Source organism: Aquarana catesbeiana, linkage group LG12 (genome assembly GCF_042186555.1).
Source record: "Aquarana catesbeiana isolate 2022-GZ linkage group LG12, ASM4218655v1, whole genome shotgun sequence".
In the NCBI taxonomy this organism is placed as follows: Eukaryota; Metazoa; Chordata; class Amphibia; order Anura; family Ranidae; genus Aquarana; species Aquarana catesbeiana.
The window spans coordinates 211424956-211448476 of record NC_133335.1 but is presented as its reverse complement, the minus strand read 5'-3'; the positions used below and the strand labels follow the sequence as shown (position 1 = coordinate 211448476).

At 43.8% G+C, this 23521-nt stretch overlaps 1 protein-coding gene across 4 annotated transcripts in view; it reads left to right on the top strand.

The window, feature by feature from the left end:
- The window catches only part of MMD (monocyte to macrophage differentiation associated), a 198058-nt gene that overhangs the window by 90937 nt on the left and 83600 nt on the right, over positions 1 to 23521 (top strand). The window contains exon 2 of one of the 4 annotated variants that reach the window (XM_073606631.1): positions 13799 to 13888. The exons of 1 other annotated variant lie outside the window; for it this stretch is intronic. In XM_073606631.1, coding sequence (XP_073462732.1) covers positions 13799 to 13888 — 90 coding nt within the window. Of the gene's footprint in view, positions 1 to 13798; positions 13889 to 17850; positions 18049 to 22132; positions 22481 to 23521 lie in introns of those variants that run through there. 2 more of the 4 variants (XM_073606634.1, XM_073606635.1) reach the window with 2 other exon arrangements.

Genomic DNA, 23521 nt, shown 5'->3' with positions numbered 1-23521 from the left:
GATGCCAATCAGCAAAATCCCTTCAGACTCTCATTACATAATTGCTCCTGGGGGAACTCATAACCATAGTATGTCTGCTGTAATGTGAATATTTCGGCCACTCGCTGAATTAACCTGTCCATGGATTTATGTGAGGTTGTGAGCCTAAAATAAATACAAGTAGGTATGTGATGGAAAAATAGTAAAAAAAAAAAAAAAAAATGGAGGCGGGATACTTCACCTTTGAATTAATATTATTAAAATGTATATTACAGTATATATTTATATATTACATAGAATTTTTGACATTCTTATATATACACAATTATTACACATCTGAACTGCCAATTTTCTCTTAGTCCCCCTGTAAAGTGCTATAAATACCGGTTGATCCTGCCAGTGAAGTCAACCTAATGCAGCCTCTTGTAATGAAGTGGCAACAATGCTGCACTGCTCCTGAATTCAGAGTAGAGTTGCCACTGTCATGTTGGCTGTGTCTGCTTGCACTGCAGTGGGATGAAAGGTGGGGCGCTGCTATTGTCACTAACAATTTAACAAGCCTGTAGCTTGTCAGTCGGCACCTGGCCACACCTAGTCCCGCCCACTGATATCAGGATTGACATCAGGGCCTCTGAAACCTTCCATCTATGAGCTGCAGCATTTGGTAGGGGGGAGCATGTGACACAAGTGAAGGGGGATTTGGCTCTGTAAGGGAAGTAAAGGAAATTTTTTTTTTTTACTTATTAGACTTGTGGATCGCATAGTAACTGGATTGGTACTTGCTTAAAAAAGTTCCCTCCTCCTTTCTGCTACCTACCCTGTGAAAAAAAATGTGTATACTTACCTAATTTTTGTCTGCTCTGGCACAGTCATGTGATCCCACAGCTCCGGCTCGCCTATGTCAGTGCGAGGTGGCTGCAGGGGAGAGGAGGACGTTTTCTTTCTTTCTTCCTTTCTTTATTTTTCTTTTATTTTTTCTTTTCTTTCTTTTTTCTTTTCTTTTTTTCCTTTTTTCTTTTCTTTCTTTCTTCCTTTCTTTATTTTTCTTTTATTTTTTCTTTTCTTTCTTTTTTCTTTTCTTTTTTTCCTTTTTTCTTTTCTTTCTTTCTCTCTTTCTCTCTTTCTCTCTTTTCCTTTTTTTTTCTTTTCTTTATTACCTTTTTTTCTTTTCTTTCTTTCTTTTTTCCCTTATTTCTTTCTTTTTTTTTCCTGTTCTTATTTTTTTCTTTCTTTCTTTCCCCAATGGAAGACTTCCCCTCTATTCCTGTTCTGGTGACAACCCAAAATATAAGATTTTCTTTTACTTTCCCTTTAGATGATAACAGTAAACATGACAATAGAGAGGGTGAATCTTCCTAATGGGGGCTCAATCTCTTTTCTCCCTTCTCTCTTTCTCTTTCTTTCTTTTCGTTTCTTCTTTCTTTCTTTTCTTTTTTATGTATTTTCTTTTCATTTCTTTCTTTCTTACTTTCCTTTTTTCTGTCTTTATTTTTTTTGCCCTTTTTCTTTTCTTTTCTTTCCTTTTTGTTCCCTTTTTTTCTTTCTTCCTTTTCAAATAGAGAGGGTGAATCTTCTTAATGGGGGCACAAATATCTCTTTCCTTCCTTCTCTCTTTCTCTTTCTTTTTCTTTCTTTTATTTTCTTCTTTCTTTCTTTTCTTTTTCATTTATTTTCTTTTCATTTCTTTCTTTCCTTTTTTTCTGTCTTTATTTTTTTTTTCCCTTTTTTTCCCCTTTTTTTTTCTTTCTTCTTTTTCAGTCTTCCTATACTCTTACATAGTAGATTTCAGGTAGAACTAAAGACAAAACTTTTTTTTTTTCCAATTTGGATGGAGTAAGGAAGGGTTATAACCCCTGTCCGCTTTTTCATCTGTGTTTCATTAGAGAGATTTCCCTTCACTTCCTTTCCCATAGCCAAAACAGGAAGCAAGAGGAAATTCCTCCAGAGTGAGGGAATCCCTGGCTGTCAGCAGAACTAGTTGTGTCCCATTGGAAGATTTCCCCTCTATTCCTGTTCTGGGGACAACCCATAATTTGAGATTTTCTTTTACTTTCCCTTTAGAATGGATGATAACAGTAAAATAGACAACATGATGAATAGAGAGGGTGAATCTTCCTAATAGAGGCACAAAGATATCTCTCTTTTTCTTTCTTTCTTTCTTTCTTTCTTTCTTTCTTTCTTTCTTTCTTTCTTTTTTTCTTTCTTTTTTATATCTTTCTTATTTTTTCTTTCCTTCTTTTTTCTTTTCTTTCTTTCTTTCACTTTCTTTTTTCTTTTCTTTCTTTTTTTTCCTTTCTTTTTTTTCTTTCTTTCTTTTCTTTTCTGTCCTTTTTTTCTGTCTTTCTTTTCCCTTTTTTCTTTTCTTTCTTTCTTTTTTTTTCTGTTCTTTTCTTTAATTCTTCTTTTTTTTCTTTTTTCTTTTCTTTCTGTCTTTCCTTTCTTCTCTCTTTCCTTCTGTCTGTCTTTCTCCCTCCTTCCTTCCTTTCTTTCTCTACAATTATCCTTATTTAGTCATTGCAATAAAACACCATTTCCTTTTGTGGTAAAGGTGATACAATTGGGCTGCGGCTGGCTATAACCTTAATTGACATTGTAACCCAAAGGCAGAGCTTTGTGTCATGACAGCTCCTGTATGTAGCTACAATATTCTTCATATTTCTCCCTGGAATAGCAATTACTGACGTTGAGCAACGAGTGAACTCTCGGGTGAATTGCTGTTGCATTGCTATTTGTAACTACAAACATAACTGCTAAGTACAGGAAAAAAAAAAAGACATGCAGAACCAAAAAAAAAAAAAAAAAGCTGAAACAAATCTATTTTAACAACAAAATACAAATAACTTTCATTGCCATATTCTTTTTACTAACTACTTACATCACTGATATGTGGTATTTCATCCTAATGTATCCAAAAGAAGTAATCCACCGAGGGAAATTTACTAAAACCAGAGCGCTGAGAATCTGGTGCAGCTGTGCACAATAGCCAATCAACTCCGAACTTCAGCTTGTTCAATTAACCACTTTAATGGCGCTCTATGGCTGATATACGGCTATAGCGCGACTCTCCAGTATGGGCTTACTTGAGATCTTGCAGGTTGCAGAGCTTAGTCCCTCCTCCTCGGCTCCTCTAGGTCTACTCCTCCCATCACACTGCGCTCTCTGCTCCTCCCATCACACTGCGCTCTCTACTCCTCCCATCACACTGCGCTGTCTGCTCCTCCCATCACACTGCGCTCTCTACTCCTCCCATCACACTGCGCTGTCTGCTCCTCCCATCACACTGCGCTCTCTGTTCCTCCCATCACACTGCGCTGTCTGCTCCTCCCATCACACTGCGCTCTCTGCTCTCCCATCACGCTGTGCTCTCTGCTCTCCCATCACGATGTGCTCTCTGCTCCTCCCATCGCACTGTGCTCTCTGCTCTCCCATCATGCTGTGCTCTCTGCTCCTCCCATCACGCTGTGCTCTGTACTCCTCCCATCACGCTGTGCTCTCTGCTCCTCCAATCACACTGTGCTCTCTGCTCTCCCATCACGCTGTGCTCTCTGCTCCTCCCATCACGCTGTGCTCTCTGCTCCTCCCATCACGCTGTGCTCTCTGCTCCTCCCATCACGCTGTGCTCTGTACTCCTCCCATCATGCTGTGCTCTCTGCTCCTCCTATCACGCTGTGCTCTCTGCCCCTCCTATCACGCTGTGCTCTCTGCTCCTCCCATCACGCTGTGCTCTCTGCTCCTCCCATCACGCTGTGCTCTCTGCTCCTCCCATCACGCTGCGCTCTCTGCTCTCCTATCACGCTGTGCTCTCTGCTCCTCCCATCACGCTGTGCTCTCTGCTCTCCTATCACGCTGTGCTCTCTGCTCCTCCCATCAAGCTGTGCTCTCTGCTCCTCCTATCACGCTGTGCTCTCTGCTCCTCCCATCAAGCTGTGCTCTCTGCTCCTCCCATCAAGCTGTGCTCTATGCTCCACCCATCACGCTTTGCTCTCTGCTCCTCCCATCACGCTGTGCTCTATGCTCCTCCCATCACGCTGTGCTCTCTGCTCCTCCCATCACGCTGTGCTCTATGCTCCTCCCATCACGCTTTGCTCTCTGCTCCTCCCATCATGCTGTGCTCTCTGCTCCTCCCATCACGTTGCGCTCTCTGCTCCTCCCATGACGCTGTGCTCTCTGCTCCTCCTATCACGTTGTGCTCTCTGCTCCTCCCATCATGCTGAGCTCTCTACTCCTCCCATCACGCTGTGCTCTCTGCTCCTCCCATCAAGCTGTTCTCTCTGCTCCTCCCATGACACTGTGCTCTCTGCTCCTCCCATCACGCTGTTCTCTCTGCTCCTCCCATGACGCTGTGCTCTCTGTTTCTCCCATGACGCTGTGCTCTCTGCTCCTCCCCTCACGCTGTGCTCTCTGCTCCTCCCATCACGCTGTGCTCTCTGCTCCTCCCATCACGCTGTGCTCTCTGCTCCTCCCATCACGCTGTGCTCTCTGCTCCTCCCATCAAGCTGTGCTCTCTGCTCCTCCCATGACGCTGTGCTCTCTGCTCCTCCTATCACGCTGTGCTCTCTGCTCCTCCCATCATGCTGAGCTCTCTACTCCTCCCATCATGCTGTGCTCTCTGCTCCTCCCATGACGCTGTGCTCTCTGCTCCTCCCATGACGCTGTGCTCTCTGCTCCTCCCATGACGCTGTGCTCTCTGCTCCTCCCATGACGCTGTGCTCTCTGCTCCTCCCATCATGCTGAGCTCTCTACTCCTCCCATCACGCTGTGCTCTCTGCTCCTCCCATCATGCTGAGCTCTCTACTCCTCCCATCACGCTGTGCTCTCTGCTCCTCCCATCATGCTGTGCTCTCTGCTCCTCCCATGACGCTGTGCTCTCTGCTCCTCCCATGACGCTGTGCTCTCTGCTCCTCCTATGACGCTGTGCTCTCTGCTCCTCCCATCACGCTGTTCTCTCTGCTCCTCCCAGGACGCTGTGCTCTCTGCTCCTCCCATGACGCTGTGCTCTCTGCTCCTCCCATCACGCTGTGCTCTCTGCTCCTCCCATCACGCTGTGCTCTCTGCTCCTCCCATCACGCTGCGCTCTCTACTCCTCCCATCACGCTGCGCTCTCTGCTCCTCCCATCATGCTGCGCTCTCTGCTTTCCTATCACGCTGCGCTCTCTGCTCTCCCATCATGCTGTGCGCTCTGCTCCTCCAATCACGCTGTGCTTTCTGCTCCTCCCATCACGCTGTGCTCTCTGCTCCTCCCATCACACTGCGCTCTCTGCTCCTCCCACCACGCTGCGCTCTCTGCTCCTCCCAATCTTGGTGGGAGGTCTGATCTCCTGCTCCTCTGCGCCTCCTCCCATCATGCTGCACTCTCTGCTCCTCCCATCATGGTGGGAGGTCTGATCTCCTCCCTCCCATCAGGCTGGGAGGAGATCTGTTCCTCCCAGCTGGTGACGTCACACCGGGCCGGGACTACAGTACAGAGGGCCTGTCAGGGGGAGAATCTCTGCTGACAGGGCTCAAGGCAAATGAAAAGCTTGTCTGTGTAGGCTTGTGTCAGGTGTGCAGGACTCAGCGCACTCAGCACATCGTTACAAGTGCAGGCTATAGCAGCTGGAGCCTCCGAGCAATCACTCCAGTCCAGCCACCTTTTAGAAGGACACTTCACTGCGCCCCCCACCCCCAATAAATTGTACCGCCTAAGGCATTCATCCCTTCCGCCCCCCCCCCCCCCCCTGTACCGGCTCTGCCTATCAGTGTCCATCAGTGCTGCCTATCAGTGCCCATCAGTGCTGCCTATCAGTGCCCATCAGTGCCCATCAGTGCTGCCTATCAGTGCCCATCAGTGACACCTATCAGTGCCCATAAGTGCCACCTATCAGTGCTAAAAATACTGGATGAACCCTCTGCACACTGCTATACCCTTTCTAGCAAACTTTGCAAAAAAAAAAAAAGGGGATATTTGAATATGATGCTGAGCACGTGCACTCAACTTCTTTCGTTGACCATGGCAAGGCCTGTTCTGAGTGAAACCTGTCCTGTTAAACCACTGTATGGTCATGGACACCTCATGCTGCAGCTCAGTTTCAGGGTCTTGGCAATCTTCTTATAGCCTAGGCCATCTTTATGTAGAGCAACCATTCTTTTTTTCAGATCTTCAGATCCTTAGAGAGTTCTTTGCCATGAGGTGCCATGTTGAACTTCCAGTGACCAGTATGAAAGAGTGAAAGTGATAACACCAAATTTAACACACCTGCTCCCCATTCACACCTGAGACTTTGTAACACTAATGAGTCACATGACATCGGGGAGGGAAAATGGCAAATTTGGACCAATTTGGACATTTTCACTTAGGGGTGTACTCACTTTTGTTTCCAGCAGTTTAGACATTAATGGCTGTGTGTTGAGTTATTTTGAGGGGACAGCACATTTACACTGTTATACAAGCTGTACACTCACTACTTGTAGCCAAGTGTCATTTCTTCAGTGTTGTCACATGCAAAGATAGAATAAAATATTTACAAAAATGTTAGGGGTGTACTCACTTTTATATATATATATATATATATATATATATATATATATATATATATATATATATAGAGAGAGAGAGAGAGAGAGAGAGAGAGAGAGAGAGAGAGAGAGAGAGAGAGAGAGAGAGAGAGAGAGAGAGAGAGAGAATATATGTATTCTATTTATTTTATCTATTGATTGAACTAGATGGACTTGTGCCTTTTTACAGCCTAACTTTGTAACCTTCATCAGTCATAAATATACTGGTGAAAGTTGGACTGAAGTTATACTAAACCGGAAAAGGTTAAAGGGTTCAAAAATGTAGTCTGAGTATTTGCATACAATAATGAGACTTTAGCAGCTGATTCAAGCCTTGACTTGTTTCTAATGCCCTGTACACACGATCGGATTTTCCGACAACAAAATCCATGTTTATTTTCCGACGGATGTTGGCTCAAACTTGTCTTGAGTACACACAGTCACACAAATCTTGTTGGAAATTCCGAACGTCAAGAACGCAGTGACGTACAAAACACGTACGACGAGCCGAGAAAAATGAAGTTCAATAGCCAGTGCGGCTCTTCTGCTTGATTCCGAGCATGCGTGGAACTTTGTGCGTCGGAATTGTGTACACACGATCGGAATTTAGGACGACAGATTTTGTTGTCTGAAAATTTGAGATCCAGATCTCAGATTTTGTGTGATGGAAATCCAGATGGAAAATGTCTGATGGAGCCTACACACGGTCGGAATTTCCGACAACAAGCTCCCATGGAACATTTTCAGTCGGAAAATCCTATCGTGTGTACAGGGCATTACTGTGATAAAATGACAATATTCGGAATCTCGACCATGAGTGTGCTGCTTCCTTCTAAATTTCTTCTGAAACCACTCCCGCAAGTCTTTTTGTGCCTGAGAGCAGGATAGCTTGAGTCCCTGCACTCCACTTCATATACTCCGTATTGCAAAAAAAATCCATTTTGAATCCAGGGCTTTCAACCAATTCCTTCTTGGGGCTACATGTGGTGGCCTTTCCCAATTAATGATCATGGGTGAACTCTCTCTTCCTATGTCCAGATAATACCTACTGTATATACTCAAGTATAAGCTGACTCGAATATAAGCTGAGGCACCTAATTTTACCACAAAAAACTGGGAAAACTTATTGACTCGAGTATAAGCCTAGGGTGAGAAATGCGCAGCTACTGTAAGTGGCAAAGAGGGTCAACAATGCCCATTTACAGCCTCACTGTGCCCATTTGCAGCCATAGGTCCCTCGAACTTCAAACTCTGTAGTTAACGGTTCCTAGATGCCACCTAGCTGCAGCCAAAATTTGGGGTCTCTGAACCCAAAGGTCCCGAAATGACATTGCTGCAGATGGACACAGTTGACTGACTTTGGGGCCCCGTATCTCGCGGCCACTTGGTGCTAGGAACCCCAAATTTGGTGTGCAAACTCAGTGGGACTAGCACTACAATATATCCAAAGCTCGGCTTCCCAAAGTCGGTTCGGAAAATGTCAAGCACTTTTCTGCAGCAGAGAATGACATTTTCCCAACCGAATTTAGGGCCCTGTTTATCGGGGTCACTTGGTGCTAGGAACCCCAGCTCTGGATATGTTGTAGTACTCCAAAGTCGGTTTGGAAAATGTCATTCTCTGCTGCAGAAAAGCTGCTTGCGTATAAGCCGAGGGGGGCATTTTCAGCACAAAAAAATGTGCTGAAAAACTCGGCTTATACTCGAGTATATACGGTATCTAGTTTGTTCCTAGCCAGGGCTGGTGCAAGGATTTTTGACACCCTAGACGAAACCTCATTTTGCCCCCCCCCGGCTCCACCCCTGACTCCACCCACTTTGCCCTGCCCATGTATACCCCACCTTTTTAATGAAGCACCCATCAAATGCAGCTCACCAGCGCCCATCAAATGCAGCCTCCCTAACGCCCATCAATGCAGCCTACCAGCGCCCATCAAATGCAGCCTCCCTGACACCCATCAATGCAGCCTACCAGCGCCCATCAAATGCAGCCTCCCTAACGCCCATCAATGTGGCCTACTAGTGCCCATCAATGAATGTTTGCATGCTTCCATTCATTTGGAAGTAGGGACACAGACACAGTCCTCCACCACTGCGCCTCTGACACTATGTACGAACGGAGCGGCGGCTGCTTGCTGATGCTGAGACTTAGTTGCTTGCTGCAGAGAGAAGAGAGTAGGAACACCAGTGGTCCGGCGCCCTAGGCGGCTGCCTAGTTTGCCTAGTGGTAGCACCGTCCCTGCTCCTAGCTTGATAAAGGGCTGGACATGAAAGCTTGACTGTTTTGTACTGCCATGCTTTTACAACAAAAAGAAAGAGCGTGGACATAGGCTTGTGTGCAGATGTACTGTTTTTGCATACTTGAAGTTCCTCCACATTGACGAAGGAGGTTCTGTATCCTGGCAGTGCCGTTTTTGTAATGGGATAAATCATGGTGAAATGTGCGAGTGTTGCAAGGATTTACTGAATATGTTTTATTTTATTTTTTTTGCTTTTTCCTAGACATACCTAATAAGTTACACATCTTTAAAGTCTGGTTATATTCACTGAATGAAATGCTTTTACCAAACTGCCTGTTGACCTAGAAGCTCTGATCTCTCAGGAAGCGTAGGAGGCAAGCGTACAAGCTTTGTCTTGGGGACCTGAACTTGTCTAGGCAAAAAAACAGGTGGTTCCTCAGGTCTAAGCAAATACATACAAAGACGTCCAGACAGCCTCGCGGGATTATGTAAGCTATAAGAGGATCCTAAAGACTGCTGTATTGTCTTCTCTTCTCGTCATAATTAATTATAGACTATACAAAATAAATATTCAATATTAAGGAGCAGAGGAGTTTAGAAGAACAGAACAATTCTTCCAAATTAGAAAGAATAATAGAATATGCATTTTTCCAGGAATTATTTTCAAACACCAGATAGGTGGGGCATGCCCATGTGGGTGGGGTACATGGAAATGTACGCATAATTGTATGGACGTTATTTAAGTTTTGGGTGGAGCTTTTTTCTTGATAAAAGTGTAAAGCTATGTATACACGATAGGATTTTCCGACAACAAAAGCGTGGATTTTTTTCCGAAGGATGTTGGCTCAAACTTATCTTGCATACACACGGTCACACAAATGTTGTCGAAAATTCCAAACGTCAAGAACGAGGTGACGTACAACACGTACGACGAGTCGAGAAAAATGAAGTTCAATAGCCAGTGTGGCTCTTCTGCTTGATTCCGAGCATGCGTGGACTTTTGTGCATCGGAATTGTGTACACACGCTGTCGGCAAATTTGAGAACCTGCTCTCAAACATTTGCTGGTGGAAATTCCGCCAACAAATGTTCTATGGAGCATACACTCGGTCGGACTTTCCCACAACAAGCTCACATCCAACATTTGTTGTCGGAAAATCCTATCGTGTGTACGGCCCGTAACAGTTTTGGTGTGTAGGATAGTTTTATAAAATATGAGAAATGTATCTGATCTGGGTGGGTTTTAAATCGTTGAGATGTATTATTGTGCCGTTTTACTATTTAACAATAAACTATGTGTTGCGTCACATGGTAATATTTAGAATTATAAATAAATAATAAATTAAGTATAAATTAAAGAAGATCTTATGGTATATTTTTGTTACAGTTCTGACCTCTGTAGGACAAGGTACTTGAAGTACATTATCCCGTGTTGCTAAGTGCTTTCTAACTACCTCTTTCCCCTTGCTGCAGCTGATCAACAACAGCTTTGAAGGAGACGGCTGATGCATGTCTTGGCTGTGAGCACTTTGACAAGACTAAACAAGGGCAAGAGAAATGCAAAGACTGACATGTACCCCTCCCTCTGCATTCTTCTTGCCGCTTGTTAAGTGGAAAGTGTTCACATACGAGACAAACTGCGTTGCGTCACATGGTAATATTTAGAAATATAAATAAATAATAATTGAAATATAAATTAAAGAAGATCTATTGTTATATTTTGTTACAGTTCTGTCCTCTATGGATAAAAAGTACATTGTCCCTTGTTGATAAGTGCTTTCTAACCCTAGTTTTGAGGTCTGACCTACCCCCTTTCCCTCTTGCTGCAGCTGATTCGACAACAGCTTTGAAGGAGAAGGCTGGTCAAGTGCAGTTTGTCTTGGTTGTGAGCACTTTGAAAAGACGAGCAAGGGCAAGAGAAATACAGAGCCTGACATGTACCCCTCCCTCTGCATTCTTCTTGCACTGCTTGTCTGTGGAAAGAGTTCACATTCTAGACAAGCTGCACTTATGAATCAGCCATTGCCTTCAAAGTTGCTGCAGCAGGAGGGAAGGTGGCAGGTTGATCCTCATAACTATGTACTCTAACAAACAATATATAGGAGTGGATCTTCATTAAAAATATAATAATAATAATAGCATGTGCTAACATTTGGATTTTTTTCTAATGCAGTGCACCACAACATGTGCATTAGAGTATGCTGCAGTGCGGGTACATGGTTCCAATACTTGGATGCCATTAAAAATAATGGCACCCTACTAACAAATGCGGCTACGGTTACCACAATGCATAAGGCCTCGTTTAGACTTGCTGGTTGGAGAGCATAAAAAGTGCGCGGTTGAGCTCCGGTTTTCCCCCTGCAACCGTCCCCCTATAGCTTCTATAGGCAGTGGACAGAGATGTTTACATGTCATGGCCATGATCAGTGGCAGCCTCTGGTAATTTTCTTTGAGGGCGGCAAACAGTACCACCCCCCCGGTCAGTCAGGTCTGGAGCACTTACCCCATCATGGTGGGCAGCGCTTCTCCCGGGCAGCGGCTTCCCCTTCCCCTGCTCTCCACGGGCATCGCAGAGACTTCTGGTTCCTCCCTTCTCCTTGGCGGCCAATTGGGACTCTTCTCTTTTCGGCCCATTGGAAAATGGGTCTCAAACCCGCTTCTGATTGGCCAGATTGAGGATCAGTGTTTCAATAGTGTTTGTAACACTGGGTGGGCTCGTAGCGCAATGCTCTGCGCCACGAGCCCACCCTATTTTGAAGCTTATTAGAGCCTCCGGCTCTAATCGGGTGCTTCAAAAAAACACCCCCAACGCTCTAATTCATGCGCCCGCCATCCTGAAAGGGGCCGGCCGCATGAATAGGGGGCAGCGTCATGGATAGAGGGGCGGCGCTCGGGCGTCCCTAATGAATGGGCCGCCACTGGCTGTGATGCTTCACTTTGTGCCCACTGTAAAGTGACCCAAATTGTAGTGAACACTATACATTCAAGTCAATGAGGAAGCCCTGCAAACAAAGGGGTTAAAAACAGGCGGAGAGAAGGTGCCAAGTTGCTTTCTCAACGCTGTCAGTAGACTCTAGTTTGCAATCCAAGCACGGATGGGGCTTCAGAGGAAATTTAGACACACTAAAGCAAAGGAAATTTAGACACACATCTAAATCTACTCTAAGTGTGAATGGGCACTGAAGAGAATAGCTCCTTACTTCTCTGAGTTTCCAAAACTTCGGCTCTTTGTTTCAGCACATGGCTAAGTTCAATTTCTGCCTTCCCTACCCTACATCCTGCCCACATCATTTCCTGTTCCATGCGCTTCATGAGGGAACCCCAGCTTTTAAAAACAATACATGGTAACTCAACTGTACTATTCCATATTATTAATCTATTTAAATCACTAGCAACAAGGGTGGGGAGAGAGCAGGGCCAGTGCATACTGCAGGAGGCCAAAAAAATTGTCACTCAAAGAAGTATTGGTTTCCCCTCTGAATGTATATATCAAAACACTTTAATAGTAAAAACAATATCCACTCATATGGGCGAAGGTATAGTTGAGTAGATCTCTGGGCTGGGTATTGTCCAGGATCAGGATGGGTGACCAAGTCACAGTAGGTCCACTTCTCACGCTCAGAAACGCGTCGTATTCTTGTGACGTCACTGCCCTGTGCCATGCTGTTCTATGCGATCCAAGCCTCGCTTTGGGATCAACACCGCGCGGCCGTCTACCATCACATCGGTCACCAGCTAAGACTTTTGGAGCTGCAGCGCTGAGAATCAACAAGCTTTGACAGTTCACCGCCCCATCCTTTCCTGGGATTTGATGTGCAGCACATCATCAGCGAGAAGTGGACCTACTGTGACTTGGACACCCATCCTGCTCCTGGACAATACCCAGCCCAGAGATGTACTCAACCATACCTAGCTGGTGACCGCTGTGATGGGAGACGGCCGTGCGGTGTTGATCCCAAAGCGAGGCTTGGATCGCATAGAACAGCATGGCACAGGGCGGTGACATCACAAGAATACGACGCGTTTCTGAGCGTGAGAAGTAGACCTACTGTGACTTGGTCACCCATCCTGATCCTGGACAATACCCAGCCCAGAGATCTACTCAACTATACTTTCTCCCATGTGAGTGGATATTGTTTTTACTATTAAAGTGTTTTGATATATACATTCAGAGGCGCCCCTCTCCTTGTTTTCTCTCAGCTTCACTGGAATTGGCTTCTGGTCTCCGTTGGTGGCAGCCCTGACATACCGACTTACTCCTCATCATACTTGTTTGGGCTATTATGGATGTTATATGGTCATTTCTGGAGTATTGCGCCTTCTACTTGTCCTATATGCCTTTGAACTTCAGCGGGGGATTTCTCACAAGCAGGGTGTTGTGTTGCCAACTTACCAGTTTAAAATTTACTCACACAAAACACAAAATTTAGTGGCAAAGCCAAGTTTTCACTGGCATTTCCAAAAGTTACAAAATTACAGTTATTAAGTGCAAAGTATTTGCAGTATTTAGGCTACAAATAAGTACAACATGCAACCAGAAATGTGATTTAAGGTAGATATTAGGGCAAAAAAACCTATTTCTTTTATTTTCGATATAGTAAATAAGTAGCTCAGGGACAGGATTCAGGAGGGCAAAAAATTAGAATGGGCAGGAACACACCCATGAAATTGACTCTCACCGTGACACTGACAGCAGTGTGCAGCAGCACAGATGATGATGACACCTCTGCGACGCAACTTGTCCTCTCCTAAATCACAGTGACAGTCTCTCTCCATGCCAGGTGGTACCTCCAGTCCACTCCAGTCCATACGGCACTGACGGTTCCGCTCCCTGCTTGCCTTGCTCCCACCCTACAGACCCGCACACGAGACTGCCACCGCTCCGCTCGGCACCCTTGCACCATGACATCACACGACATGCTCAGGTACCACCTCCGCCAGACCCCCCAACCACCCACGCCGGCACCACCTGAACACACAGCCATTAGGATGGTTTCGGGACAAGCGTCACAGCCATATTTTTTTACTGCCAACTTTTTCCTCTTACAGGCATTTACTGGCAGGAGAGAAGTGCCCAAAAATACTGACGGTTGGCAACACTGGCGGAGTGGCATTCTTCTGGTGCAGGCAATTGGAAAGGTAAAAATTGATTAGCCTTTTGCCCAGGTATGCCTATATTGAATTAGAATCCTTAATAACAGGGTTGCTTTAAAAGTGCAAGTTTCAGTAACATCAAAGTCATCTTTGCTTCATTATTAAGCCAGGCACTGACCTAAAACAAGTTTGTAGTGGAGAAATTCTGATGCCACTTTCTGCATTCCTGCATACCTGGGTAAGTGACTTACTAGGTAATGAAGAAAGAATAATAATGAAAGCCCAGGGGTTTCACCATTAAAAAAAAAAAAAAAAACGTAAAAAAAAAGAAAAAAAGCCAGCAACGGCAGACCTCTATTTCTACCCTAATAGGGTCCCTTTAAAATTTTAGATACCCACAATGTGTTCCCGGAAGCCAAAGAGTCATGTTAGCACAAGTGTGTCAACACAGCTGTGAATTTTTTGAGGCCCATGGTAACTCTGGAGGAGCTGCAGAGATCCACAGCTGGGAGGTGGGAGAATCTGTCCACAGGACAACTATTGCACAAATCTGGCCTTTATGGAAGAGTGGCAAGAAGAAAGCCATTGTTGAAAGAAAGTCCCATTTGCTGTTTGTGAGAAACCATGTGGGGCAGAAAAAGTAAAGAAAAGAGGGCGCACCGGCCTTGTGCATTATCCCAAATAAAACTACTCACAAACATGTGGAGAAATATCGCTTGTAAAAGCCACCTATTCGTGGCAATCAGTCCTGAAACTGACAGTCTCGGGATGGCAAAGGGGAGGACATCAGGACCGCTCCTGGCTGACACGTTTCGAAGGAGTACCTTCTTCCTCAGAGCCTCTCACAGCAAACATGTGGAAGAAGGTGTTCTGGTCAGATGAGACAAAAATTTAACTTTTTAGCCTAAAAGCAAAACGCTATGTGTGGCGGAAAACTAACACTGCACATCACTCTGAACACACCATCCCCACCGTGAAACATGGTGGTGTCAGCAGGGGCGGCCCATCCATTAAGGGTGCACGGCGCCACCCCCTCTCTCCTGCCACCGCCTCTACATAGAATGGATAGATTCATGCATTGCATGGATCATTCATGGCTGCCCCTGCCACCCCCTATTCAGGCGTCTGGCCCTTTTAACACGCCGGGCACCTGAATTCCAGCAGTGAGGGTGTTTTTTTTAAGCACCTGATTAGAACCATAGGCTTCAAAAAAGGTGGACTCGGAGCGCAAAGCATTGCACTCAGAGCCCACCCAGGTGTGTTAGAAAAGCAAATTAATATTTGCTTTTCTAACACTGAACTGCCTTTCCGCCAATCAGGTTGCACAGGTCTGATTCCATCACCTGATTGGCTGAAAGGACAGGCGCTGCTATTGGATGCCTAGAAGGAAACAAGAAGAGACACACGGAGGACACAGCTCTTAGCTGCCTGTCCCACCACCAAGATGGGTAAGTGCCAGTCAGACAGCGGTGGCGGGGGGGGGGCAGGGGTCACCGTGGCTGCATTTTTATGGGGCACAATAGCAGCATTTGATGGGCAGAGTGGCGGCATTTGATGGGCACAAATGGCAGCATTTGATGGGCACAGTGGCTGCATTTGATGGCACAGTGGTGGCAATTGATGGCAAAGTGGCTGCATTTGATGGACACAGTGTGGCTGTAATTGATCTTTTTTTTTCAGAATTTTTCAGTTTGTTTGCGCCCCCCCAAAAATTTTGAGCACCAGGCGCCACTGGGATTGCAACATCATGTTGTGGGGATGCTTTTCTTCAGCAGGGACAGGGAAGCTGGTCAGAGTTGATGGGAAGATGGATGTAGCCAAATACAGGTCAATCTTAGAAGAAAACCTGTTATGCCCCGTACACACGGTCGGATTTTCCGACAGAAAATGTGTGATAGGACCTTGTTGTCGGAAATTCCGACCATGTGTGGGCTCCACCACACATTTTCCATCGGATTTTCCGGCACACAAAGTTTGAGAGCAGGATATAAATTTTCCGACAACAAAATCTGTTGTCGGAAATTCCGATCGTGTGTACACAAATCCGACGGACAAAGTGCCACGCATGCTCAGAATAAATAAAGAGATGAAAGCTATTGGACACTGCCCCGTTTATAGTCTCGATGTACGTGTTTTACGTCACCGCGTTCAGAACGATCGATTTTCCAACAACTTTGTGTGACCGTGTTGTATGCAAGACAAGTTTGAGCCAACATCCGTCGGAAAAAATCCTGTCGGAATGTCCGAACAAAGTCCGCCTCGTGTGTACGGGGCATTAGAGTCTGCAATAGACTTGAGACTGGGGCAGAGGTCACCTTCCAGCAGGACAACGACCCTAAACATACAGCCAGAGCTACAATGGAATGGTTTAGATGAAAGCATATTCATGTGTTAGAATGGCCCAGTCATAGTCCAGACCTAAATCCATTTGAGAATCTGTGGCAAGACTTGAAAATTGCTGTTCACAGACGCTCTCCATCCAATCTGACAGAGCTTGAGCTGTTTTGAAAAGAAGAATGGGGAAAAATGTCACTCTCTAGATGTGTAAAGCTGGTAGAGACATCCCCAAAAAGACTTGCAGCTGTAATTGCAGTGAAAGGAGGTTCTACAAATTATTGACTCAGGGGGGCTGAATACAAATGTACCCCACACTTTTCACATATTTATTTGTAAGAAATTTTGAAAACCATTTATCATTTTCCTTCCACTTCACAATTATGTGCCACTTGTGTTGGTCTATCACATAAAATCCCAATAAAATACATTTATGTTTTTGGTTGTAACATGACAAAATGTGGAAAATGTCAAGGGTATGAATACTTTTTTAAGGCACTGTAATGCCGCGTACACAAGACCGGAATGTCCAACAGAATAAGTCCGACGGAAGCTTTTCATCGTATATTCCAATGGTGTGTAGGCCTCATCGGACTTTTTTTTTTTTAGAAAATTCTGACAGGCCTAGAAATAGAGCATGTTTTAATTATTTCCGACGGAACCAATTCCTATGGGGAAAACCGCTCGTCTGTATGCTGTTCCGACGCACCAAAAACGACGCATGCTCTGAAGCAAGTACGAGACGGAAGCTACTGGCTATTGAACTTCCTTTTTCTAGTCCTGTCGTACGTGTTGTACCTCACCGTGATCTGGACGGTTGGACTTTGTTTGACCATGTGTAGGCAAGACCGCTTGAATGGATTCCGTCTGAGAAACTTTCGGATTTGATTCCGACGGCAAAACCGGTCGTGTGTATGCGGCATAAGGATCATTCTTCCCACTGATCACCAATGCAAGGGACATTCTTCTTGTTGAATTAATTTATCATGGGGTACCCTGAGATGTAAAAAGTTTCAGTGAGTTCCTTTGGGGGGGAGGTTAAAGGTTGAGAACCGCTGAGTATATTTTGGATTATTTATCTATCTATCAATCAATCATTTATCTATCTATCGATCTATCTATCTATCTATCTATCTATCTATCTATCAATCATTTATCTATCTATCTATCTATCTATCTATCTATCTATCTATCTATCTATCTATCTATGTATCATTTATCTATCTATCTATCTATCTATCTATCTATCTATCTATCTATCTATCAATCATTTATCTATCTATCTATCTATCTATCTATCTATCTATCTATCTATCTATCTATCTATCTATTTATCATCTATCTATCTATCTATCTATCTATCTATCTATCATTTATCTATCAATCAATCATTTATCTATCTATCTATCTTATCTCTCTATGGATGTCACATCTTATATCTTATGATGATCTCACTATTATCACTTTCAGTCTCCATGAATATATTGTATCCCCTCCCCCCAGGGATATACAGTATACTTATATATATATATATATATATGTTCCTTTCCTTCTGGTTTGATACAAAATAAACCCAACCAATGAGCGCTCGCCTCCCTGCAGCCCGGCCCTGTGCGGGTTAAGCAGAGCAGGGGGCGTGCCCTGTGACGTCGCGCTGTCAATCACCCGGCTGGGGTCAGGGAAAGGGGCGGTGACGTAGGCGGTGGGCTGAGTGAGGGGCGGGGCTCGGAGCCCGGCTGGTGAGCGGGGAAGCCCGGTGCCAGTTGTCCGGCTGTCCGATGAGGGCTCCTCCCCCCCGGCTTCTCCCTGCCAGCCTGTCCGGCGGGGCCGTGCGGAGTGCGGGCAGAGATGGTGGCCAAAGACTTCAAGCGGTGAGTGATGGGGGAGGGAGGAGGAGGAGGATGATGATGATGATGATGATGATGATGATGATGGGGGGCCAGCATGCTCCCTGTGTGTTGGCTGCTCCCCCACCCTTGGTGCTCCTCATTCATTCAGATCTGCCCACACTGGCACATTGTCTGATGCCCATGTTGGGGGATGTGGCTGATGGTCAGCCTGATGTCGCCAGCATAGGCAGTGGTGTTGGTGCTCATCCTGTAGTGATGGTCTATGAGAACGACGTCTTGTATCTGACAGTGAATGGCCCCCCCCCCCCCACCGCAATCGTCACCAAAATTCACCAACTCATCGATCGCTTCACTCTATAAGAAAATAATAGAAAAGGCAACGATTTGTCCGCCAGTCGCCAAGACCAATCCTGGGGCGTGGAATAAGCGCAACAGTTGTCGGTTCCGAAAACGATCGCCTGCCTTCCTTTCATTGGATCGCTCGTATTTTTTTTATATGGCGATTAGTGCCATACACGGTACAATCTAACCGATACCGATCAATCAGTAGACATCGAACGGCAGCCATATACATAACAAACGGATCTGTTTGAGAAGCGAATAATGTGATTGGATCTATGCATGATTAAAAAAGGCGCCTACTGGATCATCGATTGATTGATCAATTATTTCTGATCAGTCTGGACCAAAAATTGGAAAGTGGATAATTCGATATGATCATTGATCAATTTCACCAGAATTGATCATCTATTCTGATCAGTCCGGATCAACAATCAGATGTAGATAATTCGATATAATCGTTAATTGAATAATCTTTCGATCTCCCAATTGGATAGTAAATTTAATACGATCATAAATGTCGTCATTCCGTGTGTGGCCACCAGAATGGAGATTGTACAATCGGATCTTTAATGGTGGCCGCGCCTCAATAAACGATTGATTTTCTATTCCAATCAGACCCTCCGGATGAAATTCATTGATCTACAGTGATCAACCCGTTTGATCAATATAACACACACGGGGGAAGTGACAACATGTTCATAAATTATCGATCGTATCTCCGGTACATTCTCATAATCTGAACGATCGGAATGCGATTGTATTGATTGACAAAGACACCTCAGTGCAGCACCAACAGTTGCCTTCAGTTTGATCGAATCTGATCTGAATTGATCAGAAGGGAAGTTATGCTTTTTTTGCCAACTTTATCGTTTAGATCCAATCGATGATAAAATCGAAGCCTGTGGGGTCACTCAGCGTCACCGTCATTGGATAATGATGGGTGTAATCGATTTTCCAGCATGCTGACAATTCTCTGCCCTCCCTGGGTGACATCATCACATACATGGTACCCCCCAGAGGATTCCCCATTGTTCTTCTCTGTGATGACAATATCAGACAGATATCCACACAATGAGTAGGAGATCGACTCATCGGAATACCCAATCATTATCTGCCATCAGTTATCATGGCGGTGTACACCCCCCACTGGAGTCATAGGAGTCAGTCATATCAATTTTCAGAGAAACTTCTTATCTTCTAGACGTCTTTCTGTCCTATAGAAGTCAGTGGACAGAGCCGGGGCAAAGAGCTAACAATCACATTTTACTGATCAGTGGTGATTGGTTGGTGTGACATACTGCGCCGTGCTTTAAATTTTGAATGAACCTGACTCTTCACCCAAAAATAAAAATGTGTGTGTGTGTATATATATATAATTTTTTATTTTTTTTGGGGTGAAGACTCAGGTTCATTCAAACTAATTTTATATATATATAATTATTATTATTATTTATTTTTTTGGGTGAAGAATCAGGTTCATTCACATTTAAAGCATGGCGCAGTATGTCACACCAAACATTTCATTGTTCGCTCTTTGCCTTGACTCTCTCCACTGGCTTCTAATCAATAGGACAGAACACGTCTATAAGATAAAAAAAAATATATATATATCATATATGTATTTTTGAAATATATTCTCTCTCTCTCTCCCCCTCTCTCTCCCCTCTCCCCCTCTCCCTCTCTCTCTCCCTCTCTCCCCCTCTTCTCTCTCTCTCTCTCTCTCTCTCCCCCCTCTCTCTCTCTCTCTCTCTCTTCTCTCTCTCTCTCCTCTCTCTCTCTCTCTCTCTCTCTCTCTCTCTCTCTCTCTCTCTCTCTCTCCTCTCCTCTCTCCTCTCTCTCTCTCTCTCTCTCTCTCTCTCTCTCTCTCTCTCTCTCTCTCTCTCTCTCTCCTGGCAGGGAGAGAGAGGGGGAGAGAAGACAGCACATTACATGGTAAGGCCTACCCCGAAAATAAGCCTACTGTTTCTTTTGTTGCCAAAATTAATATAAGACCCGGGTTTATTTCGGGAACCATTAATATATATATATATATACACACACTATATTGCCAAAGTATTGGGACACCCCTCCCAATCATTGGATTCAGGTGTTCCAATCACCTCCATATCCAGATGTGTATAAAATCAAGCACCTAGACATGCAGACGGCTTCTGCAAACATTTGTAAAAGAATGGGTCGCTCTCAGGAGCTCAGTGAATTGAAGCTTTGTACCGTGATAGGTTGCCACCTGTACAATTGGTCAACTGGTATTATAACAAAGTGGAAACAACAGCAACCCAGCAGGAAGTGCTAGGCCACGTAAAATGACAGAAGCCGAAGCTCACAGTGGCAGAAGTCGCCAACTGTCTGCAGAGTCCATAGCTACAGACCTCCAAACTTCGTGTGGCCTTCAGATTAGCACAACAACATTGCATAGAGAGCTTCATGAATGGGTTTCCACGGCCGAGCAGCTGCATTCAAGCCTTATATCACCAAGTACAAAGCAAAGCGTTGGATGCAGTGGTTCCAACCTCAGTCCTCATATATCCCCAACTGGCCAGGTTTGCCTTTTACTTTGCACAGCTGCTTTAAATCAATATCAATGACATTGTATTGATAAGAGCTATTTTATCTAAGAGAAGTTCCCAAAACATGGCCCGTTGGGGGTACTTGAAGACTGAGGTTGAGAAGCACTGGTGTGAAGCACGCCACCACTGGACTCAGCAGTGGAGACGTGTTCTCTGGTGTGATCAATCACGCTTCTCTGTCTGGCAATCTGATGGACGTGTCTGGGTTGGCGGTTGCCAGGAGAACGGTACTTGCAAGACTGCATTGTGCTAAGTCATTATTATTAGATTATGGTGTGGGTTGTTTTCTGGGGTTGGCTTGGCCCTTAATTCCAGTGAAGGGAAGTCTTAAGGCGTCAGCTTACCAAGACATTTCATGATCCCAACTTTGTGGGAAACAGTTTGGGGATGGTCCTTTCCTGTTCCAACATGACTACGCACCAGTGCACAAAGCAAGGTTCATGAAGACATAGATGAGCGAGTTTGACTGGCCTGCACAGAACCCTGACCTCAACCTGATAGAACACCTTTGGGGTGAACTAGAGCGAAACTGTAGTCAGGCCTCCTCATCCACATCAGTGCCTGACCTCACAAATGCACTCTGGAAGAATGGTCAAACATTCCCATAGAGACACTTCTAAACCTTGTGGACAGCCTTCCCAGAAGAGTTGAAGCTGTTATGGCTGCAAGGGTGGTCCAACTCAATACTGAACCCTGGAGACCAAGCCCTGGTTCACACTGGTGCGATTTGACGTGTGATTTGACATTTGATGTCTGTGAAATTGCAGCTGAAATCGGGACTGACATGCAGGAGTAAAATTGTGCGCGTTCAGCTGAACTCGCACGGCTACATTCCCACAGCTCAGTGTGAACCTGGGATGCAATAAAGTGTGTGTGTATAAAGGCAGACGTCCCAATACTTTTGAATATATATATATATATATATATATATATATATATATATATATATATATATTTATAAAAACAATTTATCTTATAGTAAAAAAGATAAAAATAATATATATATATATATATATATATATATTTACCTTTTTTACTATATGATAATTTCTTTGTATCTATCTAGTTACCCATCCATCTTTGACCTCATAAGTAGTCTAGTGTCCTCTCTGTCCCCTGTAGATGACACCTACCCCCACCATTTGTGACTTTTTTGTAGGTGGGTTCTTGTTCTGGTCTGGATATATGGAGCTCCTCCATATAAATCCTGAACCCTCATTCAGTCTGGTGAGCGCTGACCAGCTCTGACAGGCCAGGCGTATTGGTAAAACAATGGACGATGATCTTGTTCAGATTCTAACGAGCTGGGTACTTCCCCCGGGAGGAGGGGGCAGGGGCTAGCTCCTATCACTGATTGGCTTCTACTCTGACAAGCTGCAGGTTGGCTCCCACCTTCTTGTATTGATGAACTTGCATCCATGGAGATAAGGATCCTCTAGACTTGGTTCCTTTGCCTTAAACTTGGATGAGTCTTGGTGTGGACTTTTTTTTTTGGATTCATCTTCTGTGAAGAGACATCCATCTGAAATGTTCACAGTTGGAAGGTAGCGTTACTGTGTGAAATTTTCCTCCTTTTTTTTTTTTTTTTTTTTTTTCCCTCAAACGTTACACTGTTGTGATTTTAAATAATGTATGAATGGATTTGTTTTATATGTATGTTATCCCAGCGTACCTGTTGGCATCTGGAAACTTTTGTGTGTGTTGATAGATGGTCATTACATTTTAGAAATGTTTTTGGAAATAAGGGTCGGAGTCTTTTTGTATTTGGAAATATGGTAAATATTCTCCATAGCTTTTGTATTTGTTTATAACAACTAGATGTCTGACCATGATTGAGTAAAACAGCAAATCCATTATGTAGCAGAATAAAATGATATATATATATATTATATATATATATATATATATATATATATATATATATATATATATATATGTTTATTATGACTGAAACTAGATGGTGGACTGTATGATTAGCTACAGCATATATAATGTATGTGGAAAAAATATATAGTAGATACAAATACATATTCTATATATTCATAAAAAAAATGGATTTATTGTTTTACTCAATCATGGTTATATATTACCATGATTGAGTAAACAGTAAATCCATTTATCTATGAATATATATTTGTATTTGCTATATATTTTTTCCACATATATTATATATGCTGTAGCTAATCAATACAGTCACACCATCTAGTTTCAGTTTATTTATATATATATATATATATATATATATATATATATATATATATATATATATATATATATATATATATATATATATATATATATATATATATATATATATAATGTGTGTATGTGAATGAATGAATGAAACTAGCTGGTTTGACTGTATTGATTAGCTACAGCATATATAATGTATGTGGAAAAAATTATATAGTAAATACAAATATATATTCGTTAATAAAAAAATTAAAAAAATCATATGAACTAGGTAGTGTGACTTTATTGATATCATATATAATTTATGTGGAAAAATATATAATACAAATATCTATTCATTAATTAAAGGAAAAAAAACATATTATGAAACTAGGTGGTGTGGCTGTATTGAT